This window comes from Chrysemys picta, chromosome 17 (assembly GCF_011386835.1).
Source record: "Chrysemys picta bellii isolate R12L10 chromosome 17, ASM1138683v2, whole genome shotgun sequence".
Classification (NCBI taxonomy): Eukaryota; Metazoa; Chordata; order Testudines; family Emydidae; genus Chrysemys; species Chrysemys picta.
In genome coordinates this window covers 26,343,135-26,366,187 of record NC_088807.1, presented here as the reverse complement: position 1 = coordinate 26,366,187, position 23,053 = coordinate 26,343,135, and the positions used below count along the sequence as shown (strand labels likewise).

Genomic DNA, 23,053 nt, shown 5'->3' with positions numbered 1-23,053 from the left:
CTCCTGGGTTCTCTCCCCGGCTCTGGGAGGGGAGTGGGGGCTGGTGGTTAGAGCAGGGGGGGCTGGGAGCCCGGACTCCTGGGTTCTCTCCCCGGCTCTGGGAGGGGAGTGGGGGCTGGTGGTTAGAGCAGGGGGGGCTGGGAGCCAGGACTCCTGGGTTCTCTCCCCGGCTCTGGGAGGGGAGTGGGGGCTAGTGGATAGAGCAGGGGGGGCTGGGAGCCCGGACTCCTGGGTTCTCTCCCCGGCTCTGGGAGGGGAGTGGGGGCTGGTGGTTAGAGCAGGGGGGGGCTGGGAGCCCGGACTCCTGGGTTCTCCCCGGTTCCGGGAAGGGGCGGGGGGCTGATGGGTTTAGCCAAAAGCGGGTGGAAGTAGATTTGTTCGTGACGCCATCTACTGGTGATCAGCGCAAACTACACCGCGTCCGTCTATCCCCCCCCCCGCCCGCACTCCGCTGGTGCCCCCCACCCCCGGCCCCCCACCCCCAGTGATCACACAGCCTCTCTCTCCGTCCCCGCTTTTTATTGGGTTGACTTTCACAGGTGCAGATTTGGCCCCTCAGGGAGTGGGGTGTAAACGGGGGTCCCTTTGCTCCCCCAAATGGATCCAGGCCTCACCCTAGAGTGACCCCCCCAGCCAGATTCCCCGCTAGCCCCCCAGGAAGCCCCCCAAAGCCAGAGCACCCAGGTTTGCAGCCCCCCCCCCCCCCGTGTCTGTCGCTGGGATCCTCAGGCCGCGGGGTCCCGGCTCAGCACCGAGGTGCCCGTGAGGGGGGAGTCGCTGGGCAGGGACCCGGCGCGGGGCCGGGGCAGCCGGGGGCACACGAGGCGACTCAGCTCCCCCGAGACGCTGCTGCTGAAAGCCCCGTAAATCCAGGGGTTCGTGCAGCTGTTCAGGCTGGCCAGTAACATCAGCAGGGTGAAGGCTGGTCCTGGGGGGGAAGAGGGGGAGGTCAGCTCCGCCGGCGCCCCTCCCTCCCGACCCGCAGCCCCTGCCCCCCCACAGCTCCGCCGGCGCCCCTCCCTCCCGACCCACAGCCCCTGCCCTCCCACAGCTCCGCCGGCGCCCCTCCCTCCCGACCCGCAGCCCCTGCCCCCCCACAGCTCCGCCGGCGCCCCTCCCTCCCGACCCGCAGCCCCTGCCCCCCCACAGCTCCGCCGGCGCCCCTCACTCCCGACCCGCAGCCCCTGCCCTCCCACAGCTCCGCCGGCGCCCCTCACTCCCGACCCGCAGCCCCTGCCCCCCCACAGCTCTGCCGGCGCCCCTCACTCCCGACCCGCAGCCCCTGCCCCCCCACAGCTCCGCCGGCGCCCCTCACTCCCGACCCGCAGCCCCTGCCCCCCCACAGCTCTGCCGGCGCCCCTCACTCCCGACCCGCAGCCCCTGCCCCCCCACAGCTCTGCCGGCGCCCCTCACTCCCGACCCGCAGCCCCTGCCCCCCCACAGCTCCGCCGGCGCCCCTCACTCCCGACCCACAGCCCCTGCTAGCCCAGCCCCGCCCCCCAGCCCCGCCGGCACCCCTCACTCCCGACCCGCAGCCCCTGCTAGCCCAGCCCTGCCCCCCAGCCCTGCCGGTGCCCCTCACTCCCGACCCGCAGCCCCTGCCATCCCACAGCTCTGCCGGCGCCCCTCACTCCCGACCCGCAGCCCCTGCCCCCCCACAGCTCCGCCGGCGCCCCTCACTCCCGACCCACAGCCCCTGCCCCCCCACAGCTCCGCCGGTGCCCCTCACTCCCGACCCGCAGCCCCCTGCCAGACCAGGCCTGCCGGTGCCCCTCACTCCTGACCCCGCAGCCCCCCACCCTCCCCAGGCCTGCCGGTGCCCCTCACTCCCGACCTGCACCCCCCCCACACCCCTGCCCTGCCGGTGCCCCTCACGCCTGGCCACAGCCCCCTGTTAGCCGGACCCTGCCCTCCCCTGCTCTGCCGGTGCCCCTCACTCCCGATCCGCAGCCCCCTGCCCCCCCCCCCGGCCCTGCTGATGCCCTCATTCCCTGCCTGCAGTCTCCTAGTGAGGTCTCTGGGCTCGGAACTGGGTCGGTTTGGGGGGGTGGAGATGGGGCCAGCGGGGGTAAAGTCTCCGGTCTTGGGGTGTGTGTGCAGGGGGTGAGGTCTCCGAGCAGGGGGGAGGTGGGGGGAGTGCAGGGGGGGTGAGGTCTCTGGGCCGGGGGGGTACAGAGGGGGTGCAAGGGGTGAGGTCTCTGGGCCGGGGCGAGGTGGGGGGTGCAGGGGGTGAGGTGGGGGGGTGCAGGGGGGAGGTGGCAGGGGGGGTGAGGTCTCCGGGCCGGGGCGAGGTGGGGGGGTGAGGTCTCTGGGCTGGTAGGGGTGCTGGGGGGATCCAGGGGTGAGGTGGGGGGGTGCAGGGGGTGAAGTCTCCGGGCAGGGGGGAGGTGGGAGAGGTGCAGGGGGAGTGAGGTCTCTGGGCCGGGGCGAGGTGGGGGGGTGAGGTCTCTGGGCTGGTAGGGGTGCTGGGGGGATCCAGGGATGAGGTGGGAGGGGTGCAGGGGAGGGTGAGGTCTCTGGGCCGGGGCGAGGTGGGGGGGTGAGGTCTCCAGGCAGGGGGGAGGTGGGAGAGGTGCAGGGGGAGTGAGGTCTCTGGGCCGGGGCGAGGTGGGGGGTGCAGGGGGTGAGGTGGGGGGGTGCAGGGGGGAGGTGGCAGGGGGGTGAGGTCTCCGGGCCGGGGCGAGGTGGGGGGTGCAGGGGGTGAGGTGGGGGGCGTGCAGGGGGGAGGTGGCAGGGGGGGGTGAGGTCTCCAGGCTGGGGGGGTGCACGGGAGGTCCAGGGGGGAGGTGGGAGGGGTACGGGGGGGGTGAGGTCTCCGGGCCGGGGCGAGGTGGGGGGTGCAGGGAGTGAGGTCTCCGGGGGGAGGCGGGGGGGGGGGAGGTCTCCAGCCCGCGGGGGTCTCACCTTCTACAGGCGCCCGGGGGTCCCACACGGCCCAGAGCTGGACGCAGAAGTAGGGGGCCCAGCAGAACACGTAGACGAGCACAATGACCAGCGTCATGCGCAGCGTCTTGGCCACGGCGGCCGAGACCCCCCTGCCCTGGGCCCCCCGGGGGCCCCGCCCCAGGCTCCTGGCCACCTCGCGGAAGATCAGGGCCTGGCAGGCGGCGATGAAGAGGCTGGGCAAGGCGAAGACCATCAGGGTGACCCAGGTGACGTAGGCCCGGGCCCCCCAGGGCTCGGCGAAGGTGGCCCAGCAGTCGCTGGCTCCCTCGGGCAGCCGCACCTTGGAGAAGATGAAGAGCTGGGGCAGGCTGAGGAGCAGCGCGGATCCCCATGCTGCCACCAGCGGGGCCTTCCAGCTGACGCGGCCCCGCCGGAAGGCCACCGCCGGCCGGCAGATGGCCCGGTGCCTGTCGTAGGTCATGGCCAGGATGACGTAGGACGAGGCGAACATGGCCACCACCTGCAGGTACTTGACGGCCCGGCACAGGGGGTCGGGGCCCAGGAAGCGGTCGGTGACGTCCCACAGCAGCTGGGGCAGCACCTGGAAGAGGGCCACGGCCAGGTCGGCCAGGCACAGGTGGCACATGAAGCGGTGCATGGGGGCGGAGCGAGCGCGGCGCCGGCCCAGCGCCCCCAGAACCAGCCCGTTGCTCAGCGTGGCCAGCAGGAAAACCACGGTCAAGACGGTGACCTCGGCGACGGCCAGGGCGGGGTCGCGGTCGTCCGGGAGGGAGGCGTTGGGAGCCAGGGAGGCGTTGGCCATGGCGGGCTGCAGGGAGAGGGAGGGGGTGAGGGGGGCAGCGTGCGGTGACAACGCGACACACGATGCAGCCACGAAGTGTCACGGAGCAGTGCAGAGCCGCACAACAACGCAGCGGAACAGCGTCATTCCAGGCAGCCGCCGCACCAGCCAACGCCACGCGACGCACGCCTGCAAGCCAACAACGCGACACAACCCTGCAACTGACACACCCCTGCAAGGCAACAACGCGACAACCCTGCAGGCCAACAACGCGACACAACCCTGCAACTGACACACCCCTGCAAGGCAACAACGCGACGCACGCCTGCAGGCCAACAACGCGACACAACCCTGCACCTGACACACCTCTGCAAGCCAACAACGTGACACAACCCTGCAACTGACACACCCCTGCAAAGCAACAACACGACACAACCCTGCAACCTGACACACCTCTGCAAGCCAACAACGCGAGACAACCCTGCAACTGACACACCCCTGCAAGCCAACAACGCGACAACCCTGCAGGCCAACAACGCGACGCAACCCTGCAACCTGACACACCTCTGCAAGCCAACAACGCGACACAACCCTGCAACTGACACACCCCTGCAAGGCAACAACGCGACACAACCCTGCAATCTGACACACCTCTGCAAGGCAACAACGCGACACAACCCTGCAACTGACACACCCCTGCAAGGCAACAACGCGACACAACCCTGCAGGCCAACACACGCCTACAAGGCAACAACACGACACAACTCTGCAACTGACACACCCCTGCAAGGCAACAACGCGACACGATACACCCCTGCAACTAACACACCTCTGCAAGGCAACAACGCAACACAACCCTGCAACCTGACACACCTTTGCAAGCCAACAACACGACACAACCCTGCAACTGACACACCCCTGCAAGGCAACAACGCGACACAACCCTGCAAGCCAACAACGCGACACAACCCTGCAACTGACACACCCCTGCAAGGCAACAACGCGACAACCCTGCAGGCCAACAACGCGACACAACCCTGCAACCTGACACACCCCTGCAAGCCAACAATGCGACACAACCCTGCAAGGCAACAACCCGACACACGCCTGCAAGGCAACAACCCGACACAACCCTGCAACTGACACACCCCTGCAAGGCAATAACCCGACACATGCCTGCAAGGCAACAACGCGACACAACCCTGCAAGGCAACAACCCGACACATGCCTGCAAGGCAACAACGCGACACAACCCTGCAGGCCAACAACGCGACACAACCCTGCAACCTGACACACCTCTGCAAGCCAACAACGTGACACAATCCTGCAACTGACACACCCCTGCAAGGCAACAACCCGACACACGCCTGCAAGGCAACAACCCGACACAACCCTGCAACTGACACACCCCTGCAAGCCAACAACGTGACACAATCCTGCAACTGACACACCCCTGCAAGGCAACAACCCGACACACGCCTGCAAGGCAACAACCCGACACAACCCTGCAACTGACACACCCCTGCAAGGCAACAACCCGACACACGCCTGCAAGGCAACAACCCGACACAACCCTGCAACTGACACACCCCTGCAAGGCAACAATCCGACACACGCCTGCAAGGCAACAACGCGACACAATCCTGCAACTGACACACCCCTGCAAGGCAACAACCCAACACACGCCTGCAAGGCAACAACCCGACACAACCCTGCAACTGACACACCCCTGCAAGGCAATAACCCGACACATGCCTGCAAGGCAACAACGCGACACAACCCTGCAAGGCAACAACCCGACACATGCCTGCAAGGCAACAACGTGACACAACCCTGCAGGCCAACAACGCGACACAACCCTGCAACCTGACACACCTCTGCAAGCCAACAACGCGACACAACCCTGCAACTGACACACCCCTACAAGGCAACAACGTGACAGAACCCCTGCAAGGCATCAATGCGACACAACCCTGCAACCCAACACAGCCATGCAACCCAACAACGCGTCACAACCCTGCAAGGCAACAACACGACAGCCATGCAACCCAACAACCCAACACACCCCTGCAAGCCACCAACGTGACACACCCCTGCAAACCAACAACGCGACACAACCCTGCAACTGACACACCCCTGCAAGCCAACAACCCAACACAATCCTGCAACCCAACACACCCCTGCAGTGAAACACGCGGGCTGAGGCACAAAGCAGTCGCACAATGCACCGCTCGACCCCAGCAAGCAACACAATCTGGGGAAGAGGCAACACAAGCGCCCAGTGTGGCCCGCGCCACGCTGGTGCCCGGCGAGCGAACGCTGCAGGCTCAGGGCAGTGACACTGCAGACGCGACACACAATGCAGTGCAGGTCACCAGGCCAATGCAACACAACCACAACCAGCCCAAGGCCAGCGCGGGGCCCCCGTCACACCCTGCCGTGTCATCGCACAACGCGGCCAGGTCCCCTCCCGCTGGCCTGACAGGGTAACCTCACCCGGGCCGGCGCCTGGGGCTGTTCCCGCAGACTGGACCCTTCTAGGCGCAGCTGCAGGGGACCCTGGCCAGCGCCCCTGGGAGGGCCAGACACCCCCGTTCATGTGGGGAAACTGAGGCACAGGGAGGGCAAATAACTTGGCCATGGTCACCCAGTGAGTCAGTAATAGACCCAGGGAGAAAACCCAGGAGTCCAGGCTCCCAGTCCCCCCTCCCCCGCTCTAACCACTACCCCCTCTCCTCCCCCCTTCTAGCTCTGCACCCCTAGTTCTGGGAGGGGGCTGGTGGGTTGGAGCCGGGGGGGGGGGAGCCAGGACGCCTGGGTTCTCCCCAAACTGATAAATAGGGTCCCTGCACTTACCTTTTTGCAGGACACCCACCAGCTGCGGGTGGAGTTTTCTTTCAGGGTTCACCCCCTGTTGGTCTGGGACCCCCCCAGAATAAACCCAGCCACAGAGACTCCCCCTCCCGATCTCCTGGGTTCTTTTCCCAGCCCCTCCTTCCCTGGAGAGGTGGAAGCGAAAGCGCAGGATCCCCCAGAGATGAGAGCCGGGGCTCTGCTGAGAGACGGGCAGAGTAATGGGGGGGGGGGGCTGGGGCGGGGCTTAAAACCAGCAGGTGGCTGACCCCCCCCCCCCCCTCCCGCGGGGTAAGAGAATGAAGGCAGGTCCTGGAGTCCAGCCAGAATAAATAAAGTTCTTGGTGGATGCCGACCCCCAGCAGGATGGGGGGGGGGTGACCTGCCTTCCCCGAGCTGGGACAGAACCCAGGAGTCCGGGCTCCCAGCCCCGCCTGCTCTAACCACCAGCCCCCTCTCCCCTCCCAGAGCCGGGAAGAGAACCCAGGAGTCCGGGCTCCCAGCCCCTCCCCCGCTCTAACCACCAGACCCCACTCCCCTCCCAGAGCCAGGGAGAGAACCCAGGAGTCCGGGCTCCCAGCTCCCCCCCCTCCGCTCTAACCACCAGCCCCCACTCCCCTCCCAGCGCCGGGAGAGAACCCAGGAGTCCAGGCTCCCAGCCCCCCTGCTCTAACCACCAGCCCCCACTCCCCTCCCAGTGCCGGGAGAGAACCCAGGAGTCCGGGCTCCCAGCCCCCGCTGCTCTAACCACCAGCCCCCCCTCCCCTCCCAGATCCGGGGGAGAGAACCCAGGAGTCCTGGCTCCCAGCCCCCCCTGCTCTAACCCACCAGCCCCCACTCCCCTCCCAGAGCCGGGGAGAGAACCCAGGAGTCCTGGCTCCCAGCTCCCCTGCTCTAACCACCAGCCCCCACTCCCCTCCCAGAGCCGGGGAGAGAACCCAGGAGTCCTGGCTCCCACCCCTGGAGATTTAGGGACTTTAAGGCTGTTACAACAGCTTCCCCCTGCCCAGGAATTCACACACACCCCAGGCCACCCCCCCCCCCGCCCCAATGTTTCTTGCACGTCATTCAACGCCTCATTAGTCGGGGACTCATGCTAGGAAGATGGTATCAACTTCTAGGGACTGGGGCAGAGGCCGGGAGCCCGGACTCCTGGGTTCTCTCCTGGCTCTGGGAGGGGGGTGGGGCTGGGAGCTGGTGGTCACAGCTGGGGGGAGCCCAGGACCAGGCTAGCAGGGGCTGCGGGTCGGGAGCGAGGGGCGCCGGCGGAGCTGCGGGTCGGGAGTGGGGGGCGCCGCGGGGCGGGAGTGGGGGGCAACGCCTGGGGGGCTGGAATTTCCTGTTGCAGCTTCACTGGGCAGCCGGAATCACCATAAAATTGTTTCCTTGTTTTTCGCCCCCCCCCCCCTCCCCAGCCAGCCAGCCAGACAATCACCACCCCTAATGCAGGGCTGGGAGCCCGGACTCCTGGGTTCTCTCCCCGGCTCTGGGAGGGGAGGAGAGGGGAGGGGAGTGGGATCTGGTGGTTAGAGTGTGGGGGGGGGGGGCTGGAAGCTGAGACCCCTGGGGGGCCATTCCCGTGTGGGGGGGGGGGGCAGCCCAGCTTCTGGGTCCCGGGCCCAGGCGGGGGGGGGGGCGGGGTTCGCGGACAGAAAAGGCTCCGGACGCAGCCGCCTGAAAGGAGTAAAAAGGTTTTGCTTTATTCTGACCAGGCAGATTCGGCTCCGGACCCAGGCGTCCGGCAGACCCTGCCCCCGCTCCGGCAGCTGTGCACACAGACATCACAGATCGGGGCGGGACGGGGGATGGTGGGTCAGAGCAGGGGGGGCTGGGAGCCAGGACTCCTGGGTTCTCTCCCGGCTCTGGGAGGGGAGTGGGGGCTGGTGGGTCACAGCAGGGGGGGCTGGGAGCCAGGACTCCTGGGTTCTCTCCCCGCTCTGGGAGGGAAGTGGGAGGGCTGGTGTTTGGGGGGCAGTGGGGGGCTCGGGGGCAGTGGGATCTGCTGGGGGGAGGAGGGGGAAGTGGGGGGCTCAGGGGTGGCAGGATCTGCTGGGGGGTGGGGGCCAGTGGGGGGCTTGGTAGCAGTGGGATCTGGGTTCAGGGGGAAGGGGGGGCTTGGAATCTGCTGGGGGGAGGGGACAGTGGGGTGCAGTGGGATCAGGGGTTCGGAGGGATCAGGGGGAAGTGTGGGGCTCGGGGGCAGTGGGATCTGGGGGTTCAGGGGGAAGTGGGGGTCTCGGGATCTGCTGGGGGGGGGGGGAGGGGGGCAGGTGTCTCCCCTGCCAGACTCAGACAAACGATGAACTGACCAGACACGAATCACAGACACGACATAAAAACCACCCTGGGGGGGAGCATCTGGGAGGGGCCTTTGTCCCCCCCTCCTCCCCGCGCCTGACTGAGTGTCTTTGTGCTTCACGCCCCCGGTTCCGATCCTGGGGGGTCCCTGTAGGGCAGGGGGGGCTGGAGCAGCATTGGGGGACTCCCCAAATCTCCCCATTGTCTCTGCAGCCAGGCATGTCCAGGAGCAGCACCAGGGGCCCCCCTCTTTCCTGCTCTGTCGGGATGGGGGCTCCCCCAGCCCTGGAAAAGTGGGGGGCCCCGGGTCCTCCGATGGTGGCGACGTGGGGGAGGTAGGCTCACCCCCAAATCCTGGCACATGGGGGAGAAAGCGAGTCTGCAGGCCTGGCCCCGCCCGCTCAGACGGTGGTGACGGACAGCAGCGGGTTGTAGACCCGGTGCCCGTCAGCCGAGCGGGCGCCGTGCGCCAGCATCTCCTGGATCGTGATCCAATTGTCTAGGATGCGCCGGCTGCGTTTCTTGAGGCTCTTGCGGTGGCTGAGGGCCAGGATGGTGAGCTGGTCGGGGGCCCCCGGGGCCCCCCCCGCCTCCCGCTGCCAGTCGAGCCGGCTCTGCAGCATGAGTTCCCGGCGCCGGCGCTGCTCCCGGGCCCGCAGCAGCTGCTGCTTGCGCTCCTCCTTGCTCCAGTACCGGCCCATCTTCATCTCGCTGACGGCGTCGTCGTCCGTGGTCATGCCGCTCCGCTCCTCCCGGATCTTCAGCGCCCGCGCCTTGAGCAGCCGGTCCCGGCCCGGGCGCCGGGTGCCCTCGCCCCGCGCCTTCCCCTTCCACTCCGCCCGGGCGCCGCCCGCCAGCCCGCCGGGCGCCGGGCTCTCGTCCCGCGCCCGGCGCGCCAGCCCGGGGCTGCCCTCCCGGGGGCGCCGGAGCCGGCCCGGCTTGGGCGGGGGGTCGGGGCGCGGGCCGGGGCTCTCCAGCAGCGGGGTGCTCCGGCAGCTCTCGCCCGTGTTGTAGGCGCTGGTGCTGTCCTTCTCCGAGCGCTCGGGCACCTCGGTGATGTCGGCCAGCGGGGCCGGGGGGGGCCCCTCGCCGGCCGGGGGGGGCCCCCCCTCCTCCTCCAGCAGCCAGGCCTTGAGGCAGCGCTCGCGCAGCCGCTGCATCTTCTGCGCCCGAAGGATGTTGCGGCATTTGAACTGCAGGTGCCGCAGCTCCTCCTCCAGCAGCGCCGCGCGGTTGCGGTTGAGGTCGAGGTCCAGGCCGGGCCGCAGGGCGCCGGGGCCGTTCCCGTTGGCCAGGTGCCCCCGCAGCTCCAGCAGCTCCCGGTACCGCTCGGACTCGGCGTCCGTCAGCCCCGGCACCTCGGGCGCGGGCAGCAGCGAGTCCAGGCTGAAGTGGAAGTCCCGGGCCTGCAGCGGGGCCGGGCGACGCTGGGGGGCCGGGGTGCCGGCCGAGCTGGGGGGCTCGTCCCCCAGCAGGTCGTGCTCCGAGCTCTCCTCGTTCCGGGTGCTCTCGTCCGTCCGGCCCACCCCGCTGTCCAGCTCCTGGCTGGGGGGCAGCGGGGGGCCGGCGCTGGGCGGGGCGGGGGCCGCGGCAGGCTGGGGGGGCAGAGATGGGGGAGATTGAGGTGAAGCTGACTTTAATTCAGACGCAACCCGGCCCCCAGCATCCTGCCGAGCCCCCTGCCCAGCCCCCCGCCCCCTGGCTTCCCTTCCCCAGCCCCCCAGTTCCCCGCCCCCCAGCATCCCTGGTCCAGCCCCCCGGTTCCCCGTTCCCCGGCACCCCCGCCGAGCCCCCTGCCCCCCGGCTCCCCCTGCCCAGCCCCCCGGTTCCCCGCCCCCTGGCATCCCTGCTGAGCCCCCTCCCCATGGCTCCCCCTGCCCAGCCCCCTGGTTCCCCACCCTCCGAGGGGCAGCGGGTCCTGACTGCCAGGGGAGAGCCCCTCCGCCCAGCCCCCTGCCAAACCCCCACTCATGACTCCCACTGCCCAGCCCCCTCCCCACAGCGCCCCCTGCCCAGCCCCCCGCCCCACGGCGCCCCTCACCTGCTGCCCAGGGGTCGCTCGGGGTCTCATTTCGCGTTCGTGCTCGGAGCCGAAGTCGTCCAGGAAATCGTCACGGTCACTGTCCTTCCAGCGCCGGGAGAGCTGGGGGGGGACGGGCGATGGGGGCAGCGGAGGGTGAAACTGCAGCCCCCCCCACCAGTCATAGCCCCCCCGCATCCGTCCCAGGCAGGCCCCCCAATCCCCCCACTGGGGAAGGGTCAGCCCCCAACCCACCCTGTGCCCCCACCCCCCATTCCTGCCTCTCGGACCCCCAAATACCCCCCTGCCTCCCACATCCTCCCAGCCCCCCAACTTCCACCCCCCAGTTCCCCCCAACCACCCCGTGGGGGCGTCCATCACCTCGGTCTCGGGCCTGGCCAGCAGCAGCGAGATGTTCGTTTGTTGCTCCTGGGTCAGGATGGCGACGGCTTCCTCGCGGTCCTGGACCTGCACACCGTTAATCTGGGGGGGCCGGGGGCCGAGTCAGCCCCCGTCCTCCAGCCCCCCTGAGCCCTCTGCACCCCCAGTCTCCCATCATCCCCCATCCCCCCTGAGCCCTCTGCACCCCCAGTCCCCCGTCCCCCCTCATCCCCCAGGCCCCCTGAACCCTCTGCACCCCCAGTCCCCCGTCCCCCCTCGTCTCCCAGCCCCCCTGAGCCCTCTGCACCCACAGTCCCCCATCCCCCATCCCCCCCAGGCCCCCTTAACCCTCTGCACCCCCAGTCTCCCATCCCCCATCCCCCCCAGGCCCCCTGAACCCTCTGCACCCCCAGTCCCCCATCCACCCTCGTCTCCCAGCCCCCGTGAACCCTCTGCACCCCCAGTCCCCCGTCCACCCTCGTCTCCCAGCCCCCATGAACCCTCTGCACCCCCAGTCCCCCGTCCACCCTCGTCTCCCAGCCCCCCTGAACCCTCTGCACCCCAGTCCCCAGTCCCCCATCCCCCCTGAGCCCTCTGCACCCCCAGTCCCCTGTCCCCCAGCCTCCTTCAGCCCTCTGTGCCCCCAGCCCCCCCCGGCCCCCCCACCTGGACAATGCGGTCGCCCTCTCGGATGCGTCCGTCCTTGGCGGCGATGCTGTTGGGATTCACCTGGGGGGAGAAGGGGGGATGGGACCAGGACCCCCCCATGGCCCCAGCCCCTGACCTGCTCCCCCTCCCCCTCAGACCTCCAACAAGTCACCCCCAGCCCCCCACGGCCCCCCACAAGCATCACCCTGGTCTCCTCCGCCCCCACCCCTCCCACCCCAGCTCTTTTCCGCCATGGCCCCCCCATCGCCCCCTGTGACGGAGCAGGGAGGGGGAGTGTTACGGGCACTCTCTGCATCGGTGCTGGCTGGGGGGATCTCAGGGTGACTTCACTTGGGGGGGCAACACCTAGACCCTATTTGGACACAGACTGGCTAACCTAGTGAGGAGGGCTTTAAACTAGGTTCGACGGAGACAGGTGAGCAAAGCCCACAGGTAAGTGGGGAACATGGAGACCGGGGAGATGGGTCAGAAACGAGAGGGAGTGTGGGCTATATTGTCAGAGGGAAAGGAGGGTCAGGACAAAACTGGGAGGAAAGATCAAACCAGTATCTTAGATGTCTATATACAAATGCGAGAAGTATGGGGAATAAGCAGGAAGAACTGGAAGTGCTAATAAATAAATACAACTATGACATTGTTGGCATCACTGAAACTTGGTGGGATAATACACATGATTGGAATGTTGGTGTGGATGGGTACAGCTTGCTCAGGAAGGATAGACAGCGGAAAAAGGGAGGAGGTGTTGCCTTGTACATTAAAAATGTACACACTTGGACTGAGGTAGAGATGGACATAGGAGACGGAAGTGTTGAGAGTCTCTGGGTTAGGCTAAAAGGGGTAAAAAACAAGGGAGATGTCATGCTAGGAGTCTACTACAGGCCACCTAATCAGGTGGAAGAGGTGGATGAGGCTTGTTTTAAACAACTAACAAAATCATCCAAAGCCCAAGATTTGGTGGTGATGGGGGACTTCAACTATCCGGATATATGTTGGGAAAATAACACAGCGGGGCACAGACTATCCAACTGTGACGAACTGGGACTGTTCTTGCTGGGGTGTGTGAATGCTGACAGGGGAGTGTGACTAGGATGGTCTGCATCGGGGGATGGGAGCCGGCCCAAGGGAACATACCTGAGCTTGTAACATGAGAACCCAGGAGGGGGTTGGAGGTCAGATGACTCCGGGGCCCGGGAAACTGAACAAAGGCTGTGGGAGGGGTCGCTGAGGGCAGAGTGCTGGAAGCAGGCTGGAAGGAGGCTGGAGAGATGGCTGGGAGGCAGAGATGGCTCTGACCCCCCAAGGGGGTGGGCTGGCATGCCCTGGGACCCCAAGCTGGACCTAACTGAGGGGGGCCCTGTTGTCTGTGCCTGCAAGACCTGTCTTGGACTGTATTCCTGTCATCCAAATAAACCTTCTGCTTTACTGGCTGGCTGAGAGTCATGGTGAATCGCAGGAAGCCGGGGGTGCAGGGCCCTGAGTTCCCCAATACTCCGTGACAACTGGTGGCAGCGGTGGGATCTACTGCACCCCGTGGACGGCGCTTCCTGCAGTAAGTGACTGGGGAGCAGTAAAACGAAGGGGGATTGACGGGGACCAGGCCTGCTGAAGAGTGGGAGAGAGACGGTTATTACCCCTGGGAGTGTGTGACCAGCGAGAAGGACTTTTGCAGTAACAGGGTCCCCCGTGGGATCGCAGCGAGTGGTCCCAGGGGCGGAGGAGTCTGCAGCTCGACCCTGGCAGAGAGGTGGTGACCTCGAGAAGGGCTGGCACACTAGGGGTCCCCCTGGGAACTGTGGGGAGCTGTGAGCACACAGGCCGGTGAGTGGCCAGCAGGAAGATGTATGCCAAGCGGCTTAAGAGCGACCTGGTGGAGCTGTGCAAGCAGAGGCGGCTGCGCATTGGGAGGCTCACCAAAGAACAGCTCATCGCCCAGCTGGAGGCGGAAGATCGCGCGAATGAACTGATCCCTGTGTCTCAGGGAAGCAGCCTGGCAAATGCAGCGCAGGCACCAGTGTCTGTCCCAGCTGGGAGTGGTCAGCCGGCTGCTGAGGGCTTCCCGAGACCCCTCCTTCCTATGCCTAGGGGAAGGGTGGGGAGGAGCCCAGCAAATACCGAAGGCGCCGTGACCCCCCCGGCCAGCAGGGGGTCCCCCCGGCGAAGCCCGCCGGCCAGCAGAGGAGCCTCCCGGCGACGTTCGGCATCCGGGGAGCGGAATTGGCTGGAATGGGAGAAAGAGCTAAAACTGAGGGAGCTGGAGGATCGTGAACAACAGAGACAGCATGAAGAGAGACAGCATCAGCGTGAAGAGAGACAGAGACAGCATGAACGGGAGGAGAATGAGAGACAGCATCAGCGTGAACGGGAGGAGAAAGAGAGACAGCATCAGCGTGAACGGGAGGAGAATGAGAGACAGCGTCAGCATGAACTGGAACTGGCGAGACTGAGGGGCAGCGAACCCCCGGCTGCGGTGAGTGAGGGGGGACCCAGGACTGCACGGAGCTTTGATAAGTGCATCATGGCCCCATACAAGGAGGGGGAGGACATGGATGACTTCCTGGAGGCCTTTGAGACGGCCTGCGAGCTGCACCGGGTGGATCCCGCGGACAGACTCCGGGTCCTTACCCCCTTACTGGACCCCAAAGCCGTGGCCTTGTACCGCCAACTGGGAGAGGCAGAGAAAGGGGACTACGAACTATTCAAAAAGGCCCTGCTACGTGAGTTTGGGCTGACTCCTGAGATGTACCGGGGAAGGTTCCGGAGTCAAGATAAAACCCCTGAGATCTCATATCTGCAACTAGCCGTCCGCATGGAAAGATACGCCAGCAAGTGGGCTGGTGGGGCCCAGACGAAGGAGGACCTGATTAAACTGCTGGTACTGGAGCAACTGTATGAGCGGTGCCCATCCGACCTGAGGCTGTGGTTGGTGGACAGAAAGCCAGAGAACCCGCGACACGCCGGGCAGCTGGCTGATGAGTTTGTAAAGAGCCGGTCAGGGGGTGGCAGGGAGGAGCCCCAAAGGAACAGGCCCGCCGCGATGCAGAGAGAGAGTCACCCTGGGACCTCCCAAAGGGGGAATATTGGGAATCCCCTCCCCCGGGAAATGCCCAGCATCAGGGACAACCGACCGGCTCGAGGGGACCCACAGGACATGAGCTGCTATTACTGCGGCCGAAGAGGCCACGTTCGGGCCCAGTGCCCCAAGCTCAAGGACAGACTGAGCAGACCGAACCCGCATAGGGTTAACTTGGTAGAGGCCCAGACGGACGAGGGGCAGGCTTCTCACGCAAGAGGGGCTGGCAGCTTATCAACTGCTCAAGAGAGAGAAGGGCCCCAGGCCAGCTCCTCTAGGGGGCTGGATGCCCCAGACTCAGGGTTTTTGGTTTATACGGTGGGCGCGGGGCTGTCCCTCCGGAGAGAGTACCTTGTTCCCCTGGAGGTGGATGGGAGGAAGGTCAATGGATACTGAGATACGGGCGCAGAGGTGACGCTGGCCCGGCCCGAGGTGGTGGCCCCAGATCAGGTGGTGCCCAACTCCTACCTGACCCTGACGGGGGTGGGCGGAACACCAGTCAAAGTGCCCGTGGCAAGGGTACACCTGAAGTGGGGGGCCAAGGAGGGCCCCAAGGATGTGGGGGTACACCCGTATCTGCCCACTGAGGTATTGATGGGGGGGGACCTGGAGAACTGGCCAAGCAACCCCCAAAAGGCACTGGTTGTGACCCGCAGTCAGAGCCGGCGAGGGGCCCTGCGCCCTGGCCTTGGGGGGGGTGCCTTGCCTGAGGCGCAGGACCCTAACCTGGTGGGGAGGGAACGCCCAGGGACGCGGCTCAGGGAGGCTGCAGCTTCGGACCCAGCGGGCGAGAAAGAGCAGGTGGCCATCCCTGTCCCAGCTGCTGAGTTCCAGGCCGAGTTACAGAGAGACCCCTCCTTGCGGAAGATAAGGGACCTGGCCGACCTCAATGCGGTACAGACCATGGAACGAGGTGGCCGGAAAAGGTTCCTGTGGGAGAAGGGGTTCCTGTACCGAGAATGGGCTCCCCCAGGGAAAATGGAGTCAGGGGGGATCAGGAGGCAGCTGGTGGTACCCCAGAAGTATCGCCGCCAGCTGCTGTGCCGGGCCCATGACATTCCCCTCTCAGGGCACCAGGGAACCTGGCGTACCCAGCAGAGGCTGCTACGGAGCTTTTACTGGCCTGGGGTCTTTGTTACTGTCCGACAGTACTGCGGATCCTGTGACCCCTGTCAGAGGGGGAGGAAGGCCTGGGACAAGGGGAAAAGAGCTTTAGGACCCTTGCCCAGCATAAAGGATCCTTTCCAGAGGGTGGCCAAGGTTAAAAGGGCGGCTCTAAACCAAGAGAGCCCAAAGCACAGACCTCCAGACTGGAGCGCTGGGAGAAGACCACAGCCCAGTTGGAACCCCAGAGGTATGGGGGTGGGAAAAGGGCACAGGCCGCATAAACCTTCCCACATGCAAACTGCGAGTGCCATCAAGCACCCCCGACCTAAGGGGGGGCGTGGAACGGAAGGGGCCTGGTGTAATTCTCACCAAGGAACTGGAGGGATGCGGGGGCATCCATGGGAACGGGGGTAGGTTCGAACTTCCCCGGGTCACTGGCTAAAGTGACCCTGCTCAGTTCGGTCTCGAAGGGGGGAGAGATGTGACGAACTGGGACTGTTCTTGCTGGGGTGTGTGAATGCTGACAGGGGAGTGTGACTAGGATGGTCTGCATCGGGGGATGGGAGCCGGCCCAAGGGAACATACCTGAGCTTGTAACATGAGAACCCAGGAGGGGGTTGGAGGTCAGATGACTCCGGGGCCCGGGAAACTGAACAAAGGCTGTGGGAGGGGTCGCTGAGGGCAGAGTGCTGGAAGCAGGCTGGAAGGAGGCTGGAGAGATGGCTGGGAGGCAGAGATGGCTCTGACCCCCCAAGGGGGTGGGCTGGCATGCCCTGGGACCCCAAGCTGGACCTAACTGAGGGGGGCCCTGTTGTCTGTGCCTGCAAGACCTGTCTTGGACTGTATTCCTGTCATCCAAATAAACCTTCTGCTTTACTGGCTGGCTGAGAGTCATGGTGAATCGCAGGAAGCCGGGGGTGCAGGGCCCTGAGTTCCCCAATACTCCGTGACACCAACAAATTCCTGGACTGCATTGGAGACAACTTCTTATTTCAGGAGGTTGAAAAAGCTACTAGGGGGGAAGCTGTTCTAGACTTGATTTTAACAAATAGGGAGGAACTCGTTGAGAATGTGAAAGTAGAAGGCAGCCTGGGTGAAAGTGATCATGAAATCATAGAGTTTGCAATTCTAACGAAGGGTAGAAGGGAGAACAGCAAAATAGAGACAATGGATTTCAGGAAGGCAGATTTTGGGAAGCTCAGAGAGCTGATAGGTAAGGTCCCATGGGAATCAAGCCTGAGGGGAAAAACAACGGAGGAGAGTTGGCAGTTTTTCAAAGGGACACTATTAAGGGCCCAAAAGCAAGCTATTCCGCTGGTTAGGAAAGATAGAAAATGTGGCAAAAGACCACCTTGGCTTAACCACGAGATCTTGCATGATCTAAAAAATAAAAAGGAGTCATATAAAAAATGGAAACTGGGACAGATTACAAAGGAGGAATATAGGCAAACAACACAGGAATGCAGGGGCAAGATTAGAAAGGCAAAGGCACAAAATGAGCTCAAACTAGCTACGGGAATAAAGGGAAACAAGAAGACTTTTTATCAATACATTAGAAGCAAGAGGAAGACCAAAGACAGGGTAGGCCCACTGCTTAGTGAAGAGGGAGAAACAGTAACAGGAAACTTGGAAATGGCGGAGATGCTTAATGACTTCTTTGTTTCGGTCTTCACCGAGAAGTCTGAAGCAATGCCTAACATAGTGAATGCTAATGGGAAGGGGGTAGGTTTAGCAGATAAAATAAAAAAAGAACAAGTTAAAAATCACTTAGAAAAGTTAGATGCCTGCAAGTCACCCGGGCCTGATGAAATGCATCCTAGAATACTCAAGGAGCTAATAGAGGAGGTATCTGAGCCTCTAGCTATTATCTTTGGAAAGTCATGGGAGACGGGAGAGATTCCAGAAGACTGGAAAAGGGCAAATATAGTGCCCATCTATAAAAAGGGAAATAAAAACAACCCAGGAAACTACAGACCAGTTAGTTTAACTTCTGTGCCAGGGAAGATAATGGAGCAAGTAATTAAGGAAATCATCTGCAAACACTTGGAAAGTGGTAAGGTGATAGGGAACAGCCAGCATGGATTTGTGAAGAACAAATCGTGTCAAACCAATCTGATAGCTTTCTTTGATAGGATAACGAGCCTTGTGGATAAGGGTGAAGCGGTGGATGTGGTATTCCTAGACTTTAGTAAGGCATTTGATACAGTCTCGCATGATATTCTTATCGATAAACTAGGCAAATACAATTTAGATGGGGCTACTATAAGGTGGGTGCATAACTGGCTGGATAACCGTACTCAGAGAGTTGTTATTAATGGTTCCCAATCCTGCTGGAAAGCCATAACGAGTGGGGTACCGCGGGGGTCTGTTTTGGGACTGGCGCTGTTCAATATCTTCATCAACGACTTAGATATTGGCATAGAAAGTACGCTTATTAAGTTTGCGGATGATACCAAACTGGGAGGGATTGCAACTACTTTGGAGGACAGGGTCATAATTCAAAATGATCTGGACAAATTGGAGAAATGGTCTGAGGTAAACAGGATGAAGTTTAACAAAGATAAATGCAAAGTGCTCCACTTAGGAAGGAAAAATCAGTTTCACACATACAGAATGGGAAGAGACTGTCTAGGAAGGAGTACGGCAGAAAGGGATCTAGGGGTTATAGTGGACCACAAGCTAAATATGAGTCAACAGTGTGATGCTGTTGCAAAAAAAGCAAACATGATTCTGGGATGCATTAACAGGTGTGTTGTGAGCAAGACACGAGAAGTCATTCTTCCGCTCTACTCTGCTCTGGTTAGGCCTCAGCTGGAGTATTGTGTCCAGTTCTGGGCGCCGCATTTTAAAAAAGATGTGGAGAAATTGGAAAGGGTCCAGAGAAGAGCAACAAGAATGATTAAAGGTCTTGAGAACATGACCTATGAAGGAAGGCTGAAAGAACTGGGTTTGTTTAGTTTGGAAAAGAGAAGACTGAGAGGGGACATGATAGCAGTTTTCAGGTATCTAAAAGGGTGTCATAAGGAGGAGGGAGAAAACTTGTTCACCTTAGCCTCTAAGGATAGAACCAGAAGCAATGGGTTTAAACTGCAGCAAGGGAGGTCTAGGTTGGACATTAGGAAAAAGTTCCTAACTGTCAGGGTGGTTAAACACTGGAATAAATTGCCTAGGGAGGTTGTGGAATCTCCATCTCTGGAGATATTTAAGAGTAGGTTAGATAAATGTCTATCAGGGATGGTCTAGACAGTATTTGGTCCTGCCATGCGGGCAGGGGACTGGACTCGATGACCTCTCGAGGTCCCTTCCAGTCCTAGAATCTATGAAAACCTGAGCGGGGAGGGGACTGGGGCCAGGTGACCCCTTCTGCCCAGGACACTGGAAAAAGGCCGGAGGAAGGGCTGGGGGGGCTGGAGGAGGGGCTGGGGGGTGGTGGGGGTCAGATTGGAGCTGGCTGGGGAGACGGGGGGGGCAGAACCGGGGTCTGGGCTCCCCACCCCCAGGATGGACCCGGCTGAGGGGTCCTGGTCTCTGTCCCTACGAGCTCTGGCTCCCCCGTGTTCCCGGCAGCGAATAACCCTTTGCTGGGACTCGCAGGAAGTGGGGTGCAGGCCTGGCCCCCCCATACCCCATGACACACCCCTCCCCCCACAGCCCCCCCCACCTCTCCAACATAGATTCCCACGTCGTCCTCGTCGTCCGTCCGGTAACAAACCGTCAGCCCCAGCTTGTCCCGGTGGCTCGATTTGTACAATTCCACCTCCTGGGGGGACACGGGGGGGTCAGATCCCAAATGGAACCCCCAGTTCCCCCCCGTTGTACCCCCCCAGCCCCTGCCCCCTCCCAGAGCTGGGGAGAGAACCCAGGAGTCCTGGCACCCAGCCCCCCCCCGCTCTAACCCACCAGCCCCCACTCCCCTCCCAGAGCCGGGAGAGAACCCAGGAGTCCTGGCACCCAGCCCCCCCTACTCTAACCCACCAGCCCCACTCCACTCCCAGAGCCAGGAGAGAACCCAGGAGTCCTGGCTCCCAGCCCCCCTGCTCTAACCACCAGCCCCCACTCCCCTCCCAGAGCCAGGGAGAGAACCCAGGAGTCCTGGCTCCCAGCCCCCCTGCTCTAACCACCAGCCCCCACTCCCCTTCCAGAACCGGGGAGAGAACCCAGGAGTCCTGGCTCCCAGCCCCCCTGCTCTAACCTCCAGCCCCCACTCCCCTCCCAGAGCCGGGAGAGACCCCAGGAGTTCGGGCTCCCAGCCCCCCCTGCTCACCTCATACTCGAGTTCCTCTGCCCGCTCTGTCTCTGGGGGGCCCCCTTCCATGAACTCCACAGGGTCATAGTATTCATGCCCAAAGGGGGGGCTTTGGTGGAAGAGAATACAGATTAGGGGGGTTGGGCTAGCAGGGGCTGTGGGTGGGGAGTGAGGGGCACCAGCAGAGCTGGGGGCGGGGGGCAGGGCCGGGCTGGCAGGGGCTGCGGGTCGGGAGTGAGGGGCGCCGGCAGGGCTGGGGGGGGGCAGGGCTTGGGGAGGGCAGGGGCTGCGAGTTGGGAGTGAGGAGCACCGGGAGGGCTGGGGGGGGCAGGGGCTGCGGGTCGGGAGTGAGGGGCACCGGCAGGGCTGTGGGGCAGGGCCGGGATGGCAGGGGCTGCGGGTCGGGAGTGAGGGGCACCGGCAGGGCTTGGGGATGGCAGGGGCTGCGAGTCGGGAGTGAGGGGCGCCGGCAGGGCTTGGGGAGGGCAGGGGCTGCGGGTCGGGAGTGAGGGGCGCCGGCAGGGCTTGGGGAGGGCAGGGGCTGCGGGTCGGGAGTGAGGGGCGCCGGCAGGGCTTGGGGAGGGCAGGGGCTGCGGGTCGGGAGTGAGGGGCACCGGCAGGGCTGTGGGGCAGGGCCGGGATGGCAGGGGCTGCGGGTCGGGAGTGAGGGGCACCGGCAGGGCTGGGGGGGGCAGGGCTTGGGGAGGGCAGGGGCTGCGGGTCGGGAGTGAGGGGCGTTGCTGGGGTCACTCACAGCTCGGGGATCCCGAAGGTCTCCAGGGTCCCGGCGGGGGGGCTGGGGGGGCGCCGCCGGCCCAGCGCCAGCAGGTGCTCGAAGGTGATGTCCGTCTGCGTCCCGCTGTCCACCAGGGTGGCGGGGTCCCCGGGGGGGGCGGCCCCCTCCCCCCCGCCCCGCGCCCGGGGGCTGCGCCGCAGAACCTGGATGACCAGCGGCTCCTTGGAGCAGCGAAGGGCTTCCAGCGTCTGCTCCTGGGACAGCCTGGAGAGCTGCTTCCCGTTCACCTGGGGGGGGGCAGGCGTGAGAGCCCCCCAGAGCCCCCCGGATGGACACCGCTCCCCCTCCCCCGCCCCTCAGCGCGGACACCCCCTTCCCCTTCCCCCGCCCTGGGGTGTCCCCCGACTCCCCCCATCGGATCCTCTCCATCCTTTCGTTTCTGCAGCAACCGTTCCCATGGAAACTAGGAGGATTGATACAGGAGCAGGGAGTGTGTGTGGGGAACCATCCCCCCCCTGAGGCCCCCAGCCCCGCCGGTGCCCCTCACTCCAGACCCACAGCCCCTGCTAGCCCAGCCCTGCCCCCCCCAGCTCTACCAGTGCCCCTCACTCCTGACCCACAGCCCCTGCTAGCCCAGCCCTGCCCCCACCAGCTCTACCAGTGCCCCTCACTCCTGACCCGCAGCCCCTGCTAGCCCAGCCCAGCCCCCCCCAGCTCTGCCGGTGCCCCTCACTCCCGACCTGCAGCCCCCTGCTAGCCCAGCCCTGCCCCCCAGCCCCACCGGCGCCCTCACTCCCGACCCGCAGCCCCCCTGCCAGTCCACCCACAATTAACTGCACCCAGATATCCCTCTCACACCGCCCGTCCCCCTTTCCCTGGCCTGCTGCAGTGAGATGGGGCTTTGAATTCTAAGCTAATCCTGCACCATACGCACCCGGGATCTTCCCCCTTCAGCCCCCAGGAACGACCCCCCGACTTGGCACAGGGGCTGGGCTATGGGGGCTGCGGGTCGGGAGTGAGGGGCACCAGCAGAGCTGGGCTGGCAGGGGGCTGCGGGTCGGGAGCGAGGGGCGCCGGCGGGGCTGGGGGGGCTGCGGGTCGGGAGCGAGGGGCGCCGGCGGGGCTGGGGGGGCTGCGGATCGGGAGCGAGGGGCGCCGGCGGGGCTGGGGGGGCTGCGGGTCGGGAGCGAGGGGCGCCGGCGGGGCTGCGGGTCGGGAGCGAGGGGCGCCGGTGGGGCTGGGGGGGCTGCGGGTCAGGAGCGAGGGGCGCCGGTGGGGCTGGGGGGGCTGCGGGTCGGGAGCGAGGGGCGCCGGTGGGGCTGGGGGGGCTGCGGGTCAGGAGGGAGGGGCGCCGGCGGGGCTGGGGGGGCTGCGGGTCAGGAGCGAGGGGTGCCCAGGCCTGGCTCAATGCAGGGGGTGCAGCAGCCCCAGGCTAAGCTATGGGGTTTGGAAAGGGGGTGAGCCGGGAACAGGGGCACCGGGGGTGGGGGACCCCAGGGGCTGGGGAGGTTCAGCCTGGTGGGGTGACGCTTGCGCGGGGGGCGGCTGCAGGGCTGTGAAATCCCCACTTGGGGTCGCGACCCCCCATCCCCGCAGAGGGACAGTGCCCGGCCGGCCTGGGGAACTCCCTGCCACAGGATACTGGACGGACCCCACGGCTCCCTGGGGTGACAGCCGGGGGGGCGGGCGATATTTGCCCTGGTCTGGTCGCTCGCTCTGGTACCGGACGACAGGACACTGGGCTGGACGGACCATTGGCCCTACCCAGTCCGGCCGCCCTGAGCGGTGGGCAGGGGCTGCGGGTCGGGAGTGAGGGGCGCCGGCGGGGCTGGGGGAATGGATGAGGCGGGGGGATGGGGGTGGGGGAGATGGGGGACGGGGGAGATGGGGGATGGGGTGAGGGAAGATGGGGAGGTGGGGGATGGGGTGGGGGGGTGATGGGGGTGCATGAGATGGAGCTGGGGGAGGGTGACTGGATGGGGGGG

The 23,053-nt window shown here is 64.8% G+C and overlaps 2 protein-coding genes across 2 annotated transcripts; both read right to left on the bottom strand.

Moving 5' to 3' along the window:
- Nucleotides 1-683: 683 nt before the first annotated feature.
- LOC101946394 (vasopressin V2 receptor) lies at nucleotides 684-7,089 on the bottom strand. The gene is made up of 3 exons (XM_065571296.1): nucleotides 6,545-7,089; nucleotides 2,905-3,715; nucleotides 684-928 (listed from the first exon to the last, which is right to left on the bottom strand). Exons 2-3 carry the CDS (start codon nucleotides 3,707-3,709, stop codon nucleotides 726-728), a joined length of 1,008 nt encoding a protein of 335 aa, XP_065427368.1. The 5' UTR covers nucleotides 3,710-3,715; nucleotides 6,545-7,089; the 3' UTR covers nucleotides 684-725.
- A 1,127-nt stretch (nucleotides 7,090-8,216) lies between these two features.
- Nucleotides 8,217-21,220, bottom strand: LOC101946668 (PDZ domain-containing protein 4-like). The gene is made up of 7 exons (XM_065571274.1): nucleotides 21,087-21,220; nucleotides 20,351-20,441; nucleotides 19,748-19,846; nucleotides 11,907-11,969; nucleotides 11,241-11,342; nucleotides 10,881-10,982; nucleotides 8,217-10,434 (listed from the first exon to the last, which is right to left on the bottom strand). Exons 2-7 carry the CDS (start codon nucleotides 20,399-20,401, stop codon nucleotides 9,241-9,243), a joined length of 1,611 nt encoding a protein of 536 aa, XP_065427346.1. The 5' UTR covers nucleotides 20,402-20,441; nucleotides 21,087-21,220; the 3' UTR covers nucleotides 8,217-9,240.
- Between the last annotated feature and the right edge of the window lie 1,833 nt (nucleotides 21,221-23,053).

Bases quoted from the DNA above. Each gene is read 5' to 3' on its own strand.
- LOC101946394 (XM_065571296.1), bottom strand. From the start codon at position 3,709: ATGGCCAACGCCTCCCTGGCTCCCAACGCCTCCCTCCCGGACGACCGC. The intron at 929-2,904 runs GTGAGACCCCCG...CTTCCCCCCCAG, and splicing joins CCCCCGGGCGCCTGTAGAAG to GACCAGCCTTCACCCTGCTG.
- LOC101946668 (XM_065571274.1), bottom strand. From the start codon at position 20,401: ATGGAAGGGGGCCCCCCAGAGACAGAGCGGGCAGAGGAACTCGAGTAT. The intron at 11,970-19,747 runs GTGGGGGGGGCT...TTCTCCCCCCAG, and splicing joins TGGGAATCTATGTTGGAGAG to GTGAATCCCAACAGCATCGC. The intron at 11,343-11,906 runs GTGGGGGGGCCG...CGGCCCCCCCAG, and splicing joins AGGGCGACCGCATTGTCCAG to ATTAACGGTGTGCAGGTCCA.